The following is a 23684-nucleotide window of genomic DNA, read 5'->3' as shown; positions in this document are numbered from 1 at the left end:
TTTTATAATTGATCAATTATATTAAGAATTCACCCCCAAATTTTTGTCTGTATTATTAAAAATGTTTGGTCATAAGTTTTGTTAGCACGCCAGGTTTAAAGCGAATTATGTATTATGTCGGTGCAGTTTTAGCATTCCGTTGCTCACGCAACCCAACCGGTTTATATGCAGGTGGGGAAGTGAAATTGGCTCTTGAACAAATAAGTATTTAAACCGTGCGCTGAATTGATCCATATGAACTCATGAAAGGAGCCATATATGGTGCGCAAGCCATAGGTTCCTGAACCCTTGTTTACACCTATCGGCAATTGAAACCATCTTATGAAGTCATTACAAATTTATCCATTTTACAGAATCTAAATGCTTTTAACATGCTTCTTTTTATCCCATTTGTGCTTTAATTCCCACTACACAGATATATCCTCACATTTCGCAAATTGAATTCTCTAAGATAATCCTTGAATAGATAGTTAAATTTTATTACATTTAACATTTTTCTTATTCAATTCAATATATTTCTTTCATAATCAATATAATTTTTATTTGAATATAGATTACCAGATTTTTGTATTTGTCCTGACCATTGAAAATCTTAATAAGCTTAATATAAGATCAGAGGCGATGTCAAGTTCGTAATAGTGGTCGTAGGCAGCTTTGTCCCCCGTTTTTCAAGTATCTGATCCTTGACCATTACTCGCTGCAATATTGTATTATATACACTGGAGATCAAAATTCTGGAACAACTTATATTAAAAATTGAAAAAGTTTGAGAGGATACCATCTTGGGCGGCACGGCGGATGAGTGATTAGCGCGTTTGTGGCAAAGTTTTGAGGTCATGGAAATCAAATCCTCCTGTATGGAGTTTGCATGCTCTCCCAGTGGTTCTGTGGGTTTATTCCGGGCACCATGGGTTCCTCCCACATTCCAAAAACATGCATATCAGGTTAATTGACCGGTCCAAATTGTCTCTTGGTGTGAATGAGCGAGTGAGTTGTTTGTTTTTTGCGTGCCCTGCGACTGGATGGCAACCTGTTCAGGGTGTCCCCTGCCCACTGCCTGAAGATGGCTGGGATGGGCTCAAGCACCCCTGCCACCCCACTGAGGATAAGCGGAGCAGATGATGGATACCATCTTCACTGTTCCACGGTCAGATGACATTTTATTGTGTCTATCTGATAGTACATGTTTTTCACAAAATGACTAAATACATTTAAAAAAACAAATATTTGCCAGAAAACATAATGATCAAATTTAAAGAACACACTTCAAAATTAGAGAAGAACAAGCATGAAAATAAAAATTCCGAATGTCACAACAGTCAGCAATTAGAAGTGTACAGGCCTCTGCGGCCATGGGATAAAACTAGTCTCTCACAATCCTCTGGTGTGATTTCGGTCCATTCTTTTTCAAGCCTTCTTCACAGTTCGGTGATTGTAGTGAGTTTCTTGACCATAACTTTGTCACTAAGGATTTTTGGGAGGTTCTCTATCAGGTTAAGATCAGTTCTCTGGGCTGCCCATGCCATTATTTCAATGTTTTCACCTTCAGAGGCATCTTTTACCCATTTTGCTGTGTAATTGGGCAATGAATGCAAGTAGGGCATTCACTCAACCATGTAGCTGTACAAGAGGTCCAACTCCATCCATCCATCCATCCATTATCTGCACCGCTTATCTTCAGACGGGTCGCGGGGGTGCTGGAGCCCATCTCAGCTATCTTCGGGCAGTGGGCAAGGGACACCCTGAACTGGTTGCCAGCCAGTCGCAGGGCACACAGGGACAGACAATTCACTCAGTTAACCTGTCATGCATGATTTTGGAACGTGGGAGGAAAGCTGAGTGCCCGGAGGAAACCCACGCAAGCACAGGGAGAACATGCAAACTCAACAGAGGTTTGATCCCACAATCTCAGAACTGTGCCGCACACATGCTCACCACTGCACTGCCGTGCTGCCTGAGGTCCAATTCCTGTTGCAAAAACTGGCCCCAAACAATGACACTTCCTCTACCTTTTTTAAGTTTGGGTTTAGTCTTTTTCCAATGTGTTGCCAAACATAATGCTTCCTATCAGACCCCAATAAATTACACTTACTTTTATCACTGACGTAAACTCTGGACCAGTTCTCCTCTGGCCACACAACATGCACTTCAGCAAAGCTCTGTCTAGCCTTTTTAAAATTAAAGTTATATGATAAGATGTAGGGCAGCACGGCGGCGCAGTGGTTAGCGCTTGTGCGGCACAGTTCATGTCATGGGGACCTGTCGTGGGTTCAAATCCAGCTCCAGACTTTCTGTGCGGAGTTTGTATGTTCTCCCCGTGCTTGCGTGGGTTTCCTCCGGGCACTCCGGTTTCCTCCCACATTCCAAAAACATGCATTTCAGGTGAATTGGCCGGTCCAAATTGTCCCTAGGTGTGAATGAGCGAATGAGTTGTCTGTCCCCGTGTGCCCTGCGACTGGCTGCCAACCAGTTCAGGGTGTCCCCTGCCCACTGCCCGAAGATGGCTGGGATGGGCTCCAGCCCCCCCGCGACCCTAATGAGGATAAGCGGTACGGCTAATGAGATGAGATGATAAGATGTTTGGTCAATTTTGATGCATTTAATGTGATTTTATGTCCTTCCATCCAAATGCTCTTAGATGGCAAGACAGATCCCTGCCATGTTCAGCATTGAACTTGCAAGCAATTCCAGCTGCGTTGTGGTGACGATTACCCATTGACATCCTCCACAGTGACCTGTCCTCCCTTGGATTACTCAAACAAGTGTGTAGTTTTGTAAAGAATCATCCCTCCATCCATCCATTATCTTCCGCTTATCTGGGGTCGGGTCGCGGGGGCACCCCAGACCTCCCTATCTCCAGCCACCTCTTCCAGCTCATCTGACGGGATCCCGAGGCGTTCCCAGACCAGCCTAGAGACATAGTCTCTCCAGTGTGTCCTGGGTCGTCCCCGGGGCCTTCTGCCGTTGGGACATGCCGGGAACACCCCCGGATTCAATATTTTGCTAGATAATACAAAGTGTCCCATTAAAGGTACATTGTGTATATTTGACCATTACATGGCACTGTATTGTCTATTACGGACAAAAACAAGCCAACTGAGCACAGCTTAGCAACAATATTCCAGACAAACATGGCGGCAGCTAGTACGTATGGATTCCACTATGTAAAAGAAATACTAATTTCCCGACGATGAATATTTTTATAAAAATAAGATTGGTATGATAGTTCACGTATTTTGCCTATTTTTCAAATCAATTTTGTTTTTTCCTTTTTAGTGAATGATGTTTTATTACCACTAGGAGGCACTAAATGTAAAACACAGTCCCTTTAAGGGTTAATTAAATATACCAAATATTCTGAAAACGCGGTTTGATAAAAAAACAAACAAAAAACCCAAGTAATAAACAAACTGTAAATCCTCGTATACAGTATTTCCTGTTATTGCTGCTTTTTCTTCATATTTTCTGATTTTCCTTTATTTATAGTTTTATTTTTTTTAAATGTAAAGCATGTTGTATTTATTAGGTTTATTTTTGTGTTATATTTAATCATATTTGTATTTGTTGTATAATGGTAGTGATTTAAAAGAGCAGCTAGTTTAAAAACAGTATATAAATAGTTAGTTTTTTTAAAAAGTGGAAGCGGGAGGTTTTTGTGTTTTTAGATTCGTCGCAAACAAGTGATGTCATCAGACAGCGCCGAATTACCGTCACCAAGTCACCATTCGAATTCAAGACTTCTGGCGATGCACATAAAAGGATGTTGATGGTGCTAACGCTCCCCTTTTCCTGGTCTTTACCATTCGTTTTAGCTAAATGTTGTTGCCACAGGTTCACATGTGACAAGTACTGTGTACTACACTGCTTTTTATCACATCATTGAGGATAAACGACGAGTTCATGAATGTGGACACCTACTCAAAGTAGAGTAGTTGTGCACATGCACATACAGTAGGGTAAACTGGTATGTTCAAGTACTTCATACTATTGTATTTAACTAAAACATAATATCGTTACCAAATGACTGCACTTTTAAATGATGAAACGAGTTTTGTATGGGTGGAATAATGTTTATTCTCCCCCTTCTGCTGTACCGGGCTTGGCCACTTGAGGACAGCATTAGACAGAAGAACAGATTTACTCTCGGAGGCTCAGCTCACATCAGACTGGGATGCTCCTGGTGAGTCGATGACGCGAAAGATGCCGTCATCAGAGCCCCCATCCTCTTCCAATCCCTCCTCTTCTCTTCTTTTTCCCATTCAGCGGCATAGTGAGGCTCAAAGGCCGTGAGGAGTGCACTAAAAGCGGCCGCCGTTGTGTCTGCGCTGTCAACTGTTGATACCTGACCGACGTCAATGACTCTTGGAAGGTAAGCAGACCTCATTTGATATCCAACGCCCCCCTCTTTTTTCGACTGATCGAACTGCTGTTGTCGCCGAGCAACCACACTGATGATAGTTTATGAGGAGGTGCTGTACGATGATGAGCGTACAAATTATGGCATTCGAATTTATGTTTTTTTTTTTTTGAGGGTTATGGTAGAATTTCTATTATGGCATCATGGCACATACACAAATTGTCATTGTTGCATGGGGTGATTTTTCTTTATTGTTAACATATTTGTTGAAATCATTCACAATTGGTCTTTGTTTTGATGATGTAATTTTTCCATGAACAGTATTTTGATGCATTTAATGTGATTTTATGTCTAATACTTGCTACGGTATCTTAACAAATATAGAAACTACAGTCATCCTGTGTGCATATTCAGATGAATGATTTATGTAGATTTCAGTAGATCCAACAGCTCATTTTCTCCATGGTTCATTTTAGACACCCTATTGTATTAGAAATAACAAATCCTGTGACACTCTTATTTGAGGTGCATGGAAAGTGACCAAAGCCTAAAATCTAAAAATATCGATTTGAGATTTCAATTACCATATATTCCAGACCATAAGGCGCACCCAAAAACCCAAGTTGGCCAGAAAATTGAAAGTGCGCCTTATGACCCGGTGTACCTTATAAACAGTGGATAAGATTGATATTTCATACAGTATTTGTACGTGTGTGTTGTTTTCGATCAATTAGTGTATGTAGATTGCACTTTTAAGACAACAAATTGCACGTCAAAGTGCTGTATAAAAACATTGTACGATATGAAAATAAAATGAGCAACAAGTGAAAGGAAGACCACAAAAGAAACATTCTCTCACCTGTACAAAAAAGCAACAAACAAGATTGCAATGACAACGAGACAAAGAAACAAATTGGAACAGTAACTGGCACTAACAAAACGTTAAAGTAGGATGACACAGGATATGTTTAAACACTAACTGGTTCTAACTCAACTAAATATGGAAGAAGGACAATGAAGGATATGTACTCACACATGGATAGAACTATGAGGGTGCCAAGAGAATAAGACCATGAAACATAAAAATAACTGAACAAAACATGAAAGGCACTACACAAGGTTTTAAGGTATACCACTTTCGAATCTGGGTCACAGAAGTGAGAGCTCCAACACGTTCCCACCTGACCACTAGTGATATAGATGACACAGGAAAATTAATTAGGTTTTAAAATAAATACTGTAAACGTAAAGTCTAATTCATCATTCGATACACCAAAAAGTTGTTTCCTTTGTTGCGCTTTTTTGTGTTTATTTATATCTTTATGTACGACTTCCTGTTTTCTCCATTTTCTGATTACCAGATGTTCTAATATGTTAATGAGAAAAAAAGAATGTCTTGTCATATGTCATCTGTATCACTAGTGGTCTAGTGGTTAGATTTCGGCGCTCTCATCGCTGGTGATGGCAAAATGAAGCCTCATTAAGCAGTGAAGCCCCAGTAAAACACTTAACGCACACTTAGGGTCTTCGCAATGATTAATTTCCTCAACTACACCACCATGCAGACAGAAACATGTATAACATGCTTGGTGTATGCAATAGAATAGTGGGGTGTAAATCATGCCCTGACTACAAATAATATACCATATATTTATCATGAATTCTTCTGCCCTACTTTGTTTGTGTGTGCTTGAGCTACAAACGAAAATGTGAAATTCATTTTTATTTAAAAACAATCATTTTGGTACATCATTGTTTTGATGAAGCAGGGGTGGATAGTTCTGAGATAGCAAGTTTGTATGGAATTGGAAACTTATATTTCTGTGATTCCCCATGAAGTGGAATCCATAGCGTTTCTTTTTTTTCAAACTACACTCACACCTAGCGAATCATTTCCGGAATCAGGCACATGGTACACCCGCTTGCCGGGGATTTAAACGTCATGAATTACGTGATCAACATACGTATCGACTCATTGTTCATGAACCACACATCTACAATACTCGGCACATTCTTCCGAGATTCGACCTAGGAAGCACATCACTACTCACCTCTGCGACCCGGGTTTGATTCCCATTACTTACACTGTTTTGCAATATCAATCACTGCACTAATGTAAACAGTAAATGCGAAAAAGATAGCTCTTATTATAATTAAGTTCCATGTACCTTACAGTCCAGTGTGCTTTATACAATATATGAAAAAAGACTATTTTGGGGGTGTGCGCCTTATAGTGCGAAAACCACAGGAGATCATTTCTTATAAGAATACAAAAACGTAAGGTAGGGTTTTCATTACCCTATCATTCAACAATGTTTGCAGAACCCTGCTTGCTTCCACTCAAAAGCACTATTAGTTTTATTAATATTGAACACACACCCAGCTGTGTTGTGCACGCCAATAGACAGTGCACCTGATGAATTAGGCTGCCAGAGCCAAGGAGTCTGGCAAAAGCCCGTTTTTTTCATCCACTTTCTCACCGCTAAGTGGGCTTGCGTAGCACTCAGCGCTGCGAGCTGGTTGAGCCATCGACTCATCATCACAATGCCTGTCTTGTCCCCAGCCGACTGGCCTGTGGCCTTCTAATTAGCAGCCATCTTGATGGAGTCGTTAACGGGGCTGCCAAAGCAGCTCACTTGCAGACGTTTCCAGGTCTTTTTTTCCTTGTGTTAAAAAAAAAAAAATCCCTTCGTCTTGGGACAGTGCAGTTTCTGGGCCAGGTCACTTTGTATTCGTAAGCGCTGGAAGTGGGAGAGATTATGGGATGTAGATCGCAAGCTATTATCTGCATGAATCAGTGTTTATGATACAGAGATACTTAAGGGGCCTTTTGTTCAGGATAGGGGTGTCCAAACTACAGCCTATGGCATAAACTAAAAATAGCACTGGAAAAGCCCATAAGGCTAATTAAGGGGGGAAATAGGGCAGACTGAGAAAGCAGGGCAGGCTTCTCTAGATGTGTATGAACAAAATTTATGACTCAAATGATACCAATATTCTTTAGAATATTATTGTTAATCTTATTTTAAGTAGAGATGTCCAATGCAACTTTCCCACTTCCGATCTAATAACAATAGTGCAGACCTGAGTAGTGTCCAATACCTCTATTATTCCTTTCAATATTATCAGGAATTTTACGCGATGTTATTTGGAGGTTCTTTTTCATCCACGTTGAGCAAGCATGTAGGTTTCGTATGGGCATGTGGGGGGACCAAATCATAAGTCTCACTAGAACAAGGGGAAAGGCACAGCCAATCGGTCATATGTGTCAGCGCTTCAGCAGGGAAGGTGATTTAACCCTTTCTGTGCTGCTGGGTGAAACAGCTGTTGATTGAGCAATCTTTTGTTTTAAGTGATCACATAATGTTAGTTGGGACAAAACAATGATTGCTTAGCCTACGTCCATGCCAAATCTATGCCCTTGGTACTGAGCCCAATACAGTTTCCGTCTTAATTTAGTCCTGCTCCTTTCAACTTTGGGTAGTGAAAAGATCATTCCTACAGACCAACATTTGCTCTTGTCGCTAAATAGTTTCTTGTTGCAAGTAATACTGGATAGAAAAACAGGGGCGCAAACAAAAAAAAATAGGAGCACAAACTAAAAATGACACCAATATCTAAGATTTTGGATGCAAAGCTGCCAAAATTGGACACTGATATCAAATGTCTATGTTGGATCGGGTATATCGGTATTATGTCTTATTTTCTTTTATTGTGAAAAAAATAATCACAACCAATCCATACAGGAATCTATGTCACATAGCCACAAATTCACATTAATTCCCGTCCATTCTCATTTAGATGTTATTGTTGCCCTATTGTTTAGCTTAAAAAAAGAACTTGCCATGACACAATAAGCACGTGCTCGTGTGACATAGTAATAAATAAGGCTGTTTGATTGAGTACAAGTTAAACTAATAGGCTCTTATTAAGCATATCAACCTTTTAGTTGACACAAATAATTGAATTAGTAGATATACCAATCCACACACCTGCAGTATATATCAGTTTTGGATTGGAAAAAAAGTCTTAGTGCAAGGACAGAATCTTACTTTAGTCTCCTCATGTTTTGGTCTGCAGTTGTTTGTCAAGTTGAGCAGAGTGCACACCACACACTTAAGGACTCAAGTGTTTGCCTTACCATCTTTAACAGAAAAGTCATGTAGCTGTATAAAAACTTCCTTGATTTATATCCCTTAGTTTATTAAATACATCGAGTTTCAATGACTTTTAACATCCGCTTGTATTTCTGTATATGCTTTTAAAAGTAGCGTAACAAAGTATCAAATACTATTTGATACATTTTTTTTTTCATAAACAGACAATGTCAGTTCTGCTCTAAAATAAAAAGAAATGATACCTTCAACTCAGAAATAGTTTTTATTCTTACTACATTTCGACCTCTATTTATTTGAGCATTCATTTTTACAAATTGACAACATTCTGTCAAATAAGTGATTTTATGTGAATCACAATATAACAACCATACCTTGAATTTCAGGCACTATCTATTCAACTATTCATTTTAAATGAAATGGTTTGTAAATATGTAAACTAAAATACCTAGCCTCCATGGAACCTTTGGGCTTAATTTATACGTCATTATGATCAGGTACCGATAACGGGTATCCACCACTGTTTTAACTTATATTAAAGATGGTGGCCGACTGCCTTCAGTGGCCTTTAACAGTCAGAACCCTGAAATTATAGGAATTGTAAATTGCTGTAAATTCAATTCAATGTTCATTTAAAAACTATCAGTCGAATTTTGCAACAAAGGATGGAATATTGTTCACATGTGATAAGGTTTTGTGTATCAGTAGCGATAACTTCTCAAGACTATGGAATGGGGTATCAACCATCTCTGTTAATTGATTGATACACCATTGAAAATAACAAGGGTAATTTAGAAATGCCCTGCCATGATTGAACTGTATACTGACCAATAAAGAATAAGGTGCCTCATATCAACATGCAAAAGGAGAGACATGGAGATTCAAGTGAATAACAATGTTATTCTTTTTGAATGATCAGTGAGGAACAAGCAACATTACCAGGTTATCAAAGTGGTTTCATAACGTTTGCTATAGAGATCAACACCTCACTAAATTTAGGTCCCTTACGAAATCTGGCTCTGCAAACAAGAAGGCGTAGCGCTTGCAGGCACGCGTGCGTGCCTGCAAGTGCACCTACCGTCTTCGCACCACGTTAATTCAATCACAAGAATAAAAAGGCAAGAGTGTAAGAATGTGTTTTTTTCCCCCCTTATTGGTGAATGTTCCCTTGCTGGGCAGTTGCTATGGCAATGGTGACATCACTTAGGGGCCCTCCTCTTCGCTGGGCTTGTTTGGGCTTCCCTGCAAAAAATGTTTCCTCCTTCTCGCCTCCATCCTCCTCTTGTTGCCAAGCAACAGCACTCGGTCGCGGCACCAAGCTCAGCACGAGCACGCGCATCAGTTGCTCGGCAACAAGAGGCATTCAGCGCTCTTTTTACAAAGCGACTCGTAGGAAAATGCACCCCACTGGATGCTGACCTTTTCACATGTTGATGTAACACAACTTAATAATCATCTAAAAATGTTTCCTATGAATGTAGTTCACCCACGTGACAGTGTGTTGATTTTCTAACATAATTTTTCAGGTTTATGAACAAGCGTGTTCCATCAAACAAGAGATACCAGCCCACAGACTATGAGCATGCAGCTAACTGTGCCACACATGCGGTAAAATACACACGCACACACATTTGCAAGTAACAATAAAAAATGAAATGTGGTGTAAATACCATCGCAGCAGATGTGAGTTTATCACAATTGCAGCACATAAGATTAAAGTTTCAAAACTTAAAATGGATAAAATATGTTCCATGTAACTATCGGTAGTTTAAAAAAAGGTTCAATTGTTTTACACTCAATTTCTTTACTGTAGATTTTCATTATTCATTTCATTACGTGATGAAATGATTCAGAAATCGGAGGATTTAAAAATAATATACATTCATAAGCTGTTTCATTTTAAGCTGCCCCGGCCTGCAGTTGTGAAAGAACATACATTGTTTTTTTACAGTATTAATTATTTTAATTTTGTCCAACTCTCCAGTTTAAGAAGTACATTTCTTTTCCTGTTGAACCATGACATAAAAGTTTTATTTATTTCATTGTCATAACTCCATTTTGTCAACCTGTATCATATATTGAATTTCCTTTTTTAGGGGAATTACAATGCAATGAAATTGTTTCACCCTAGCAAAAACGAGAGAAAACATGAATAATAAATAACCAATGAATGAATAATGACTAAATCTTGCCAACACTGAATTTAATTTTGCTCATTTAAGGTATTATTGTTATTATTTGTTTTTTTTGGGTGACTTTTTCTTAGTAATGAACAAGCCTTTTCTAACTTTTAAATATTATTTTCTTAATTTGGTACAATAGTTATATTTTATTAAATTCAAATTATTTTTAAGGTTAAATAACAAACAAGGAAAAGGTCTGTTAAATCGGGTGGCTTTTATTCTTGTAGCTAAATAATTTATAATAAAGAGCCAAATTTTATGCAAAATCAGATATGAGGAACACATCTATCTATCACATAGCTTTTGCAAAATAATTTTACAATACAAAATATAATATATTTTTAAAAATTCTATTCCGAGACAGTTAAAAGTTAAAATGAGCAATGTGCTCTCCAATATAAGAAAATACGGCTTATTTTAAGGATTATTTATCTCATTTTAATGGATAAGTAAATAAGAATCAGAACTTACAATGAGCAAACTTATCCATCAATGTCAAAAGCAATTTTTTGCAGTGTGCAAAAAAATTAAAAATGCATTTCTAACTGGGTGCCCTTTGCGTTAATAAAAAAAACGGCTCATACAACAGAACAAGGAGGCAGCTCATCATGTACGCAGACTGAGAAGATACATCAAAGCAGTAGATAAAGCTAATTTCATTTTTTGTTCCTGCATGTCTGCTTCTAGTTATGGATCATTCCAAGCCTTCTGGGCAGCTCGCTGCTGCACTTCCATTCCGAAGACCAGTGGGAGCGAGTTTCGGCGTGGGTGTATGGTGCCGGGCTCAGTTCGCTATTCACTGTCTCCACACTCTTTCACACAGTTGCCTGGAAGAAGAGCCACCTGCGGTAAACATTCACTCACTCATAAAGAAACACATGCACAAGTAAACTACGACTTTATTTTCCGCACTGTAACGTGCATCGGATTACAAGACGCACCCACAGAAAATAGTCTTTGTGATATATATTTCATATATGAGGAGCACCAGACTATAGGACGAATGGAATCAACACTACTGTAAGTAAAAAGTGCTGTATTTGCACATTGGTTGATCAGTCACAAATTGAACCCAGATCCTATCCTCTAGACCACCAGGGATACAGATGACACAAGAAAAGACATTAGTGTTATATCATAATCACATTATTTTTAGTCAAGGGACCAAATTTTTGATGTTGTAAAAGGACCGGGCCGCAAAAATATTATCAGACATTAAGCAGTCCACAAGTCAGGTCAAGTCACATTTATTTATATAGCCATTGTTCACAAAAATGTCTCAAAGGACTGCACAGGATTACAATTACACCATTACCTGATCTTAAACCAACATGCGGGCAAGGAAAACTCAAAACCTCAGCGTGAGGAAAAAAGAAACCTTGAGAAAGGGCCTCACAAGTGGTAATCCCCCTTCCAGGATGACCAGGGTGGAATAGATCTAGCATCGAGTTACAGTACACAAACAATAGTAAACATCAATAAAAGAGGACACTAGGTAAAATTTTGAAATTTGTCCAGGAAGTGTATGACGGCAATGACAACTGAATCACAAGAAAGGCATCATGAAGTAATTTTTCTTTTCTGACCTGAAGGAAGAGAATGGCATTTTGGGAAGTAATTCGGTCATCCTGGAAGAGGTAAATTAACGCACAGCTGCACGTATTCAAAATGTTTGTGACTTACAAAGCTAAGTTTGAACTGGGAAAAGGGAAACAAAATTGTCGCTACTCTAACATATAGACACTCCCCTACTTAAGAACGAGATAGGTTCTGGATAATTGTTCTTAAGTTGCATCTGTTCGTAAGTTGCTTCAGTGCTATATTTTGTATGGAATCTATGTTTAAGGTTTATATAAGTATGTTTAAGGCTTGTATAAGTAACATGTATGGTTTTGTTCTGAAAAATAAACATTTCATAAAATAATATGCTCTATAACGATAAATAAAGTGATGTTTAACTTATTTGTGGTAGATGGGCTTTAAGAGTTTGGCTACTTCGTCCTCTGTGGTAGAAAGTGGCCAAAAAAAAAAATCGTGCCAACCATATTCTCAACCGCATCAAGCTTTCTTATTCCACTCTCCTTTCAAATGAAACGGCTCGCACTTACACCAGTCATATTGAATGGATGCACGTGATATTAAACTAGGAAACTGTCAAAATTTTAGCGCGCTGCAGATACAGTACATTATGTGTACACACGAACTGGGGCTGTGACAGAAAGAGGAATGTGATTGATGCTGGGTGAGCTCTCACAGCGCCACACGCCAGAAAGAAGCACCACAGTTCTGTCCTGTACTCGGACAAAAGGTGTACAATACAAAATCTAACATACAGCAATGTCCGAATATTTTTCGACATCCCGAAAAAAATGTTCTGATCTACCGTTTTACGTAAGTCGAATGGTCGTAAGTAGGGGGGCGTCTGTATCTGGTACTATGACTTGAATTGTGTGATAATAGGATAGTACCCGATGCCATTTCATGTGTTGTCTGTGTCCCTAATGACCTAGTGGATAGGATCTGACAATCTCCATGCCGCGTTTCATGTTCGATTACTGTTGAATTCAACGTTATGCAATTGTGAACGGTCATTTGTGTGTCTAGTGGCCTGGTTGTTAGGATTTGGTGCTCTAACCATTTCTATCTGGATAGCTCCCTGTGCCACCATTGTTATGCAACTGTGGTCAGCAAAAAATGTATCAACTGATCAATAATTGCACAACTATGGTAATGCATTTTAAATTTTGTCCGCATATAAGTGGACCGTATTATAAGGTACACGTATATATATCTGGCCAATTTGGGGTTTTTGGGTACGCAATATAGTCAGAAAATACAGTCCACACACAAACATGCTTCACAAAACATGGTCTCATTTTCTGTGTGCGATCAGGGATGTGGAGCAGTGTTTCCACATGTGTGACAGGATGGTGATCTACTTTTTCATCGCTGCCTCCTACGCACCTTGGTGAGACACACGAGCACGCATGACTGGGCGAGAGTGTGCTTAGCTAACCCATTTCTTCTGCCAGGCTGAACCTGAGGGAGCTAGGACCCTGGGCGAGCCACATGCGCTGGCTGGTGTGGGTGATGGCGCTGTCGGGAACCACCTACGTTTTCTTCTTCCATGAGAGGTCCTTGTTATTTTCCACTTAAGAACTAGAATTGTCTTTATTGCCATTATTAATGATAAGTTTTAGTTCAGTAGACACTCAAAATAAGGAGAGAAGCCATCAATAAATTTTGAACGTGCAATGAGAACAAGGGAGGACTTTAAAATTAACTTCCACAATGCCATATTAGAAATCTCTTCTTAAAACTCTTCCCTGATACCTTTCTTTTTATTAAATATCCTAAGTTACAAAAAGCAGATTCACCTTAAAGGCAAGGCACGGTAAGTTTATTTGTATAGCACAATTCATACACAAGGCATTTCAAAGTGCTATACAGAAATGGCAAAGAGACAGGTTAAAAACACACAATTACGGTTAAAACATAGAAGAAAAGACATTGAAAATTTAAAATGTGGTTTTTAAAATGCATTAAAACCACAGATAAAACATAATAAAATCAATGAATTGAAAAGTGAAGAGTGCAGATAGAACCCTTTCAGTTGTATCTGTTGAACAGAGCTGCTATCAGCCTGGACTTAAACACTGTCAGAGTAGACGCCTGTCTGACGTCATCAGGAAGACTATTCAAAGAACAGCAACATTATTAGGTAAAAGTGACAAGGATGTAAACAGTGCATAATATTCAAAATAATGAACTAGCATCCAATGCAATCTCCATTGCAGGTGTCCAATATTAAAAACAGAATAAACTTTCAGATAACGTGGAGAACATTGTTTACAACGAGATCAGACATTGCACTCTCGATAAACACGTACTAAAGAGAAAAATCAGATAAAAAGTTAAGGATAAAGAGGGCAAAAATGTTAAAATGGTAGTGCTTGGAGACTTGGTGCATCATAACAATAATTTAGTGAAAAACAGCGCAATAACATTTAGCAGCAACAAAATTCTAAAATAAGTCAACAAATAAGACATGAGTACACATTTTTCAATACATATACAAGATATATATTTTTCAGTCTTGCTAGCTTGTTTAGGGTAGTGATGGCTGTGGGTAAGATATTTTCTCTGAGGTTGTTAGTCCTTGCTTAAAAATTGTTGTACGTCCTGTGTCAGGTACAAGATTGTGGAGTTAATCTGCTACACGGTGATGGGCCTCTTCCCCGCCTTGGTCATCCTTTCCATGGTAAGCACATACATTAATATACAATTCACTGTTCACGTTTAAAGGGTATAAAGCAATGTGTCAATGTTTATGGTCACTTAAATGTGAATTTCCCTTCGGGGATGAATAAAGTATCTATCTATCTATCTATAGATAGATAGATAGATAGATAGATCTCAAATCAACTGACACATGGAACTGAGTAAACATGTGAATCAATTGAATCAGTGGCCATGATGAACAGCCAGAAGGTATGTTTTATGGAAGGGTTTTTCAAAAATTTTCAGCCAATGCACACTTTTTTTTCAAATATAAGAAAACTCATGGCACATAGTTATAGAAAATGGAAAAAAAAAGCTTCCAATATTACGAATCTTTCTTAGTTTATTGCACCAGTTGATAGTAAATTATAGAATGGGCATTTTTTGTGAAAACTCCGAAAATTGAAAACGAATCGGGCAATGCTTATATTACTCCCGGACTTTTACGTCGGGCGTACAACTTACAAAATGTCTCCGCCCGTGTGGCCGACAACTTTTTCAAGGAAAAAAAAAGAAGAAAAAAACTAAAGATTTTTTTTTTTCAAATCAAACGTTTGCTTTATTCCGATTTCGAAATCTTCGTTCGGTTTGGAAATTTCGGTTCGTTTGGCGATTTGCATACTCTGCAGCCGATCAGAAGCCCGCATCGAATAACTTTGTGTTTCCGGAATTTCCCGAGCGTTATGAGGTCGTGCATTTGCATATCATTTTCCAAAGTAGATGCACAGAGTACACAAGAAAAACATAAGTCATTAGGAATCGAGCCAAAACCTCACCCCCAGAAGAGAGATTCAAAAGCAGCTAACAACATTTATGACGCTACAAAACGTACATTAAAACTGTTATGGAAAGAGTTCACATGGCTTGTAGCAGACGACGCAACGCAAACATTGCATGAATGAAGATGAGTAAATACAGGTACATACTGATGGCAGATGGAAAACATCCATCCATTATCTGCACCGTTTATCATCAGTAGGGTCACGGGGGTGCTGGAGCCCATCCCAGCTATCTTCAAGCAGTGGGCAGGGGACACCATGAACTGGTTGCCAGCCAGTCACAAGGCACACAGAGACAGACAACTCATTCACACCTAGGGACAATTTGGACTGGCCAATTAACCTGACATGTTTTTGGAATGTGGGAGTAATGTGCCCGGAAAAAACACACCCAAGCACGGGGAGAACATGCAAACTCCACAGGTAGGGGCGGCAGTAGCTCAGGAGGTAGAGCGCTCGTCTTGGGATCAAGGGATCCCAGTTCGAATCCCGGCTTGTCCGTGTTACATGTCAAAGTGTCCTTGGGTAAGACACTGAACCCCTAATACCCCCAATAAGCAGGTTAGCGTCTTACATGGCTGCAATACAAGGCCGCTATTGGGAAATGTGAAGCACACTGTAAAGCGCTTTGGGAAGTCATTGACTTGAAAATCGCTATATAAATGCAGATAATTTCATTTCATTTTTCACACAGGAGGTTTGATCTTATGACCGCCGAACTGGGCCGCACACGCACGAAGCACTGCGCTGCCGTGCCGCCAGATGGAAAACAGCGATGTCATAATTATGCAATGAATGTTATAAGTAGATTTATAACAAACTTAATTTTAAAGTGTTCTGTTATACAGTGGGACCTCCGCTACTTCGCGGTTCGACGTTCGCGGATTCAGAGCTTCACGGGTCTAAAAAATAATAATAATAAAATAATTAAAAAAACATTTTTTTTTTTCCAAGCATTTTTGAAGGGGCGTCGCTACTTCGTGGTTCCACGTTCGCGGGTTCAGAGCTTCGCAGGTCTAAAAAAAAATAATAATAAAATAAAAAAAATAAAAAAAATATATATTTTTTTTTTTAAGCATTTTGGAAGGGGCGTCGCTACTTCGGGGATTTTCACTTTTCGCGGGTGGGTTTGGTCCCCATTAACCGCGATAACCGAGGGATTACTGTATATTCTGCTTATCATCCTTAATACTTTGCAACAAAGGTCGTCTTTTTTTTTTGCGATTAGTCGTCTTATTGTGTTTCAAGTTGTGAAAAATGGGGCAGGCAACTTTATGGCTGGGCAGGCAACTTTTAAGAGTTGTCTGCCCTGGTGTCCGGTAACTTTTCGTCATGAGTTTCAGACACTGCTATATGCATCGTTTTAAAATGTTTAAACATTGTTTAGTCCATCCCTCAGCCGGTAGCTTAATTTTTTTTATTTGGCCGTTCTATCCATTATTTTGCCACCTGTGAATTAGATGAAATCTAAAACTTTGCTGGGGCACACGGGTTGAGAAACGTTCTTTCACGGGCATGACAAATTGAATCAACAGGTCTGGCGTAGTGAGCTACTTATTAATCCATCTCCCCTATTTTTTTGACGGTCGGGCACAGCCTGACCAGGCGGGCCTTTTCGAGCTGCTTCTGGGTGGCGCCTTCTACTGCCTGGGCATGGTGTTTTTCAAGAGTGACGGTATTGTGCCCTTCGCCCACGCCATCTGGCATCTGTTCGTGGCTCTCGGTGCCGCCGTGCACTACTACGCCATCTGGAAGTACCTCTACGCCCTGCCCGCCAACCCCGTGCGGACTTCCAGATGACAGCGTCATTGAGGGAGACTCCACCTCTCCCCACAAAGCCGCTATAGAACATTCCGCCCGTTCTGAAGTCCCTGCGATTTGTCCTCTCAGAGAAGCGGCAGGTCACATTCCGTGTCTTTTAGAGGTAAGACCGGGCCTAAAAAATCCAGCCTGACATGACTCGGCTTCCGGGTATTGAAGCCTGAACCAGTTCGAGCCTGACAAATTAACTTGATTTGAGGGACCGAGCCAGAAGAAAACCTGAATTTTCATATTTTAACTGTGGGGACACGGGAGCAGTAGGCCTTCTCTCTCGCTGACTTTTAATTTATATGACCCATCCGTGATCATTCTTTGTTTCTTTTTTGTTGTGGAGGATCCGCGTGCTAGATTCCGTCCCCCCTCTTGCACCGCCGACTCGCAGATGCGGAAAGCAGGCGAACGCGTCGAGCCGGCAGACGCAGGCTCTTTAGCATGACAAGGGGATGGATTCTAACGCGCGGGTCCTCCACACAGAAAAATAAACAATAAACAAAGAACAAAGACGGGTGGATAATTAAAAAAAAAAAAAAAGGTCAGCAAGCGGGAAGCCTGGCCCAAACCCGAACGTTATGATTACCATTTTTGACCCAACCCCACCCAAAATTCAGTTCAGGTTTAGGCATGGGCTTGAGATCTTACCTCTAGTGTCTTTTGCGTCAAATGTTTACACGCAAGTGCTTCTCAACTGGTGTTTTTTTTTTTGTGGGTTTTTGTGTTCTAGTTGTTATATCGCGCAAGTTTGCTGGTTTTCACCACTAACGGGCCAGGTGGAACAATATATACGTAAAAAGCTCAGCCAGTGCCCCCCAAGTTCTTCTGTAAGGGCCACATAACTTTTCCCTTCTCTGATGAGGGGCCGGGGACCGTTAGAGACAGAAAAAGTGTGACGATTGCAGAAGTGCAGGAATGTCAAAACTTATTGTTTTCCAGAAAGCCACAATCAAATGAACCTTCTGGATTCTTCATAGAAGAAAAGTTAGAAAATAAATAATAATAATAACATTTATGAAATAAATGAAAAGCAAAATTACTCTTTCTGGGTTCTTCACTTAACAAAAGTTCATCGAACATACATTTTTCTTAACAGGTCCAAGTTCAGCTTCGAAGTCAGAGTACTGATGAATGTTATCAATGTGCGTTTCACTTGTTCCAATGACCATTCATGATGTTTTTCTATTTCTCACCTATAATGCATAGAATAGAAAAATATAATTTATTGTCATTGTAACATGTAAAACGCACAATGAACATGACACATGTGTAACATGTTACATGTTACAATGACAATAAATTATATTTTTCTATTTTTCACTTACAATGCTTAGAATAGAAAAATATATTTTTAATAAGATTTTATAGATAAATCTAATTATAATTAAAATATTTAATTTTCTATTCTAGGCATTATAAGTGACAAATAAAATTTATTGTAACATGTGAAACGAACAAAGAAATGAATATTTGTCTCTGGTACCTTGACTGAAGATAGTGAGATAATGAGATAACTCTAATGTATTTTCCTATATCACTCACTTGTTGTCCAGTTTTAAGATAATGAGGTAACTCTAATGTATTTTCCTATATCACTCACTTGTTGTCCAGTTTTAAGATATCGGCGCTCTACTTAGCTTGGCCGCCAACTGTGGTTCTAGGATTGTGTACTATCTGGGATTGTGTACTGTCCTTAGCTTGGCCTTTTGGCCTTATGCTTGAGAGCTCATTTTTGCATTCTGGAGATGGAATAAGAGCTTGCTCTGTCCACTCCACGCATCGGCCCGGTATTGCAGTACCTCCGGGAACGGTGCATTCGCAATGATCGCAGCAAGGCTTTAGGGCTAGGACCTTAGCTTAGCCTTTTGGCTGAGAGTAAGAGTCCCGGCTCCTTGGCTTTGTAGCGTATTATGAACTGACCGATTACAGATAATGGATAATGAATAACGAAGATAGATCAATAACCCTTAACCCCCCACCCCCCCCCCCCCCCCCCCCCACTGTTGTGAACCCGGTTCAATCCCATTATGACCATAAACGTGCTCTATTTGTATTTGAGTATTTTTTTAGGTAAAGAAAAAGTGTGGTATATATAAAAAAAAAAATCAAAATGCTCTTTTGTTCAGGGAGCTGGACCAAATAGGGAAGGCCCTATTTTGGGGACCACTGAGCTAAACCCATGGTTGAGTGGCCATTTCTTTTTTTTCTACCATGCACATTATTTCTAGCAATCATGTTTATATTGTGCAAAGTGGCCCTTAATAAAAAAATGTAATAAAAAATAATAGGTGTGTCTATCAACATTGGTAATCATTCTTTTTTTCCTATTGAACAAATAATTAAGTAACTATGATTATCTGTTCAGGGGCAACAAAATCGCACTGGTTATAATGTCTTCTTGCTGATGAAGGAACACTTTTTAAATTTTGATTACTTCTACAGATCTGTTTTATTTCTGTTGCACAAGGCAGCTGGTTTTCATGAAAAAAATTGTGATTTTGTATAGTTTTTTTTGTAGATTATCTCTGAATTGTCACTTTATTTCTGATGTGCAATATGTCACTTATTAGGACTTAGACAAAGGAGGATCATTACATTAATCGAATGCTGTTTATATAAGGTGTTATGTTGATTTTCTTTATGGATTCTTCCTCATCTCTCACTATTACTATTTTGTGAGGTGCCTGGTTATCATGACTAATTTGCAAGGATCATCTATGGCAGAGTACCATAAAAAACGGACTATAAGGCCCACCTGATTACAAGCCACACCCAGTAAATTTGAAAGAAAAGACCATTTTGTACATACATAAGCCACACCTAAGCTGCATGTGCCCACATGAAACATGAGGTATTTACATAGATAAAGTACACAGAAAGAGTTTTAATAATATGTACCTTGACCCCTTAATGTCCAGACGGCCCGCCGTTGGGCAGGACTATTGATAAACAAATGCATGCCTGTACGATGTTGCCAGTCACTGAAATATGTCATGCCACATATTATTGGAAAGCTTAAAGTCTTGGGACCATTTCAAAATCTACTCATCGGGGAAACACCTCAATCAATCTGAAGCGAGATATCCGAGTTTTACAGTATTGTATGAGCCCTGTGCACAGAGCTGTGTGGCTGCTTGCTCACCACATAGATTATTTCCTGTGGTTGGGCTTGTTTCCATAATGCAATATACAGAAGCTTGTTATCATGACTAACTGGTGAAAACCAATTTTCGTTCAGTATCTGCATTTCTAGTGGTTATATTTATTTGTATCATGCAAGGTAGCTGGTATTTGTGACTAGCTGGCGCTGTGCAATAGCCTCAGTGATCACATGAAATTTGCATTAGGGAGATGTGTGGTCATTTTTTTTACTATGTGCATAATTTGTAAACTGTATAATTTTTGTATTCTGCAAGGCAGCTGGTTACCCTGTGACTGAGTGATGATAAACAATCGGTTTACCATATTCATACAGTCAACTAAGGACACATGTACTTTGTGGATTATTTGAATTTACTGAATGAGTTTGTCGTTGTCATATATTATCGATCAGACATTACATCATAGATATAAAATAAGTCGATAAGACAATCTATAGCGACATTAAAGAATGGTAGATTATTTCTAGTACAGTAGTTTATTTCTATCATGCTAGGTCGTTTATATTTTTAGGTAACTGGAGAGTGGCATTTAATATCATGTCGATCCGTAACCAAGAAAGCAGTGGACTACTTTTTTAGGCACTGAGCTTATCATGCCAGTCAATGAATGTTTTTTTTACACAATTAATTGTGATTTTTTTTAAAAAAAATACTGTGTTTGTGACTGTGCATACCATTGCTGCATTTATTGTTTTGTTTTCTTTTTATACTTGGAATTCATTTTTTTATTTCTAGTCTGCAATATGGCCCACAACAAATCGTGGCCGCAGCCCACCAGTTGAGAACCACTGCACTATTGCATCATTGCCGTGTTTCACTTAATCTAATATTTCAAATCTGAATGTGATGCTTTTGTCTCTTGTTTTGCTTTATATTTTTATTGATATATATCGAGCATGATTGTTTATAACATTTTATTGCCCATTGACTGTATCTATATTTATTGAATGGATGTGCTTCTGTCTCAAGTTGAAGAGTTAACATTGTGACAAATTTCACGCTGTCATTCTTACTCGTTTTCGTATGACTTAACACTGCCGGGTGTTTGTGTGTTTGTTCTTGTTTTTTTGTTTTTTTCGACCTGCGACACGTGACAGTGCATAATGACGTAAACAGCAAAAGTTTTAGAACACCAAAGCAAATTTTTTGCTAGCCTTCAAATGCAGCCTTCAAATTACAGACTTCAAGGATTCTTTGTTTTATGACATTTGTGTGGTGCCTTCAAATGCAGTCTGTGATGGCAATTGCAGAAATAATATTGTTGATTGCTATAATTGCTCTTTGAATACAACCTTTCAAAAATGGATAACAAGGAGAATTTGAATTGTATTGCCTGTATTTTCGGATAGCAGAAGTGTTTTGACATTCAAACACTGACTTTGAAAGACACCTGTTTCCCTCAAGTGTGGCCTGTTAAGGCTGAGGCCACACTTGAAGGAAGCTTTTATTGGAAAACAGATAATCTTGTCCTGCTTCAAATGTGCATTGAAGATGACTTGTCACCTTCAAGTAAAGCCTTTAAAAGATTGTCTTTTAAAGATTACTTTATTTTGGATGACATAATTACTATTCCTGTTTTGGCAAGTTAATGCCTCCCTAACATGCTTGACCTTCAAGTGCATCCTTTTGATGGCAGATTGAAAAGAGTATTCTGCTGTAGCTTTGACATGTCTTTTACCTTCAGTTATAGGACACACCTTTATTATAGCCTTTAGATGAGCCATGTCAAATATATGGCTCGTGGGCCGGATTCGACCTATCATAAATTTCTGAGTACAGTGGTACCTCTACTTACGGATTTAATTTGTTCTGAAAGTAGCTTCGTAACCTGAAAACATCGCAAGTAGAGACGCATTTTGAATGTAAATGCACTAATCGAATTCCAAGCCCCACAAAAATGCAGTTTGATATTAGTTTTAATAAATGATGAAAGAGCATCACAACATGAAACAAATACATGTTAGAATTATAATATCGCAGTATTAACATAAGACAAGAGGCACATAATGTAAGAGAGATATAGGTAAAATATTAATTTACCTTTTTGCCTGGCGTTTCTTAAAAAAACGGATTCAATGACGCATGCTTTTTCCGGCTTTTGACAATCCGTTTGAAATACGTGAGGCAGACGTCATAATGAATGACAACCTGATTAAACAAATTCCAAGACTTAGTGGAATTTTGTTAAAATGTCTTTAATTTGGGTGGATTCAATTATTGCTGCTTCCTCCGCCCCGCCATCTTGATGGAACCCTGCCTCCTCCTTGTCTCTGAACTCTGAACTGTTACAGTGACACCAAGAGCATGCAGGGATACACGCAGTCCGTTGGTTTACTCACAGAAAACTCCGGGAGCGGCGAATAGCAGTGCGTATTTTACTGTTTTTTTCACCTCGCATCCTAAAACGCCTTTGTAACTAGAGGCAATAATTCCGTTTAGGTACCTCGTAACCTTAAATTTACGTATGTAGAGAAATTCGTAAGTAGAGGTTGTATAATGGTTGTATAGGTATATAGAGGTTGTATATATGTGTAGGTTGTACGCTGTATGTCAACAAAGGAAGAACGTCTCTCGCTCATTTCTATCAAAGGTTATGATTTTTTTTGAATAAATAAAATCCAAATGCTTCTTCTCGCCGCTTTCTATCTGTGATTATAATGTGTAAGGTAGCCAACAAATGTAGGCTGAATGTTAAAGCATGGTACTGAAAAACAAAGATGAATATTTGGCGTTGGCATTTTTTTTTTTACTGATTCAGCACACCAGAGAACATAAAATCTGGATCCGGCCCCCCAGCTAAACTGAGTTTGACATGACTGCTCGAGAGGAATGTTTGAAGGGAAGTCGAATTCAAAGGATGCTATTTGGTCTACAATGCCAGCTAAATGTAGCTGTTATCTAGAGGAAATGTAGCCTCTAGTCTGAAAGGTTTGTCGTCTGCTTTCAACTGTAAAATACCTTGCTAAATGTGCCAAAGCTCTCATTGGCCTTAAAAT

General features: G+C 38.9%; 1 protein-coding gene and 1 pseudogene across 2 annotated transcripts; both read left to right on the top strand.

Moving 5' to 3' along the window:
* The first annotated feature begins 2917 nt into the window (after nt 1-2917).
* On the top strand, nt 2918-19506 carry LOC148361515 (monocyte to macrophage differentiation factor 2). 2 transcript variants are annotated; one of them, XM_088342217.1, is made up of 9 exons: nt 2918-3031; nt 4118-4180; nt 4264-4369; nt 9999-10080; nt 11343-11503; nt 13549-13623; nt 13688-13789; nt 14847-14916; nt 17312-19506. In XM_088342217.1, the coding sequence occupies exons 3-9, from the start codon at nt 4356-4358 to the stop codon at nt 17513-17515; spliced, it is 708 nt and encodes a 235-aa protein (XP_088198343.1). In that variant the 5' UTR covers nt 2918-3031; nt 4118-4180; nt 4264-4355; the 3' UTR covers nt 17516-19506. The 2 variants fall into 2 exon arrangements, with proteins under 2 accessions (XP_088198343.1, XP_088198342.1); XM_088342216.1 differs by lacking the exon at nt 2918-3031 and adding an exon at nt 3744-3964.
* LOC148361516 (U2 spliceosomal RNA) lies at nt 19221-19348 on the top strand (annotated as a pseudogene).
* Nucleotides 19507-23684: the final 4178 nt, after the last annotated feature.

This window comes from Urocampus carinirostris, chromosome 8 (genome assembly GCF_059441175.1).
Source record: "Urocampus carinirostris isolate Australia breed hairy pipefish chromosome 8, RoL_Ucar_1.0, whole genome shotgun sequence".
In the NCBI taxonomy this organism is placed as follows: Eukaryota; Metazoa; Chordata; class Actinopteri; order Syngnathiformes; family Syngnathidae; genus Urocampus; species Urocampus carinirostris.
Note: the sequence above shows the minus strand (reverse complement) of the source record. Positions and strands in the feature narration are given on the sequence as shown.

Coding starts and splice junctions, on each gene's coding strand:
- LOC148361515 (XM_088342217.1), top strand. Junction 13,624..13,687: donor GCTGCCTCCTACGCACCTTG/GTGAGACACACG, acceptor TTCTTCTGCCAG/GCTGAACCTGAGGGAGCTAG. Junction 13,790..14,846: donor GTTTTCTTCTTCCATGAGAG/GTCCTTGTTATT, acceptor GTCCTGTGTCAG/GTACAAGATTGTGGAGTTAA.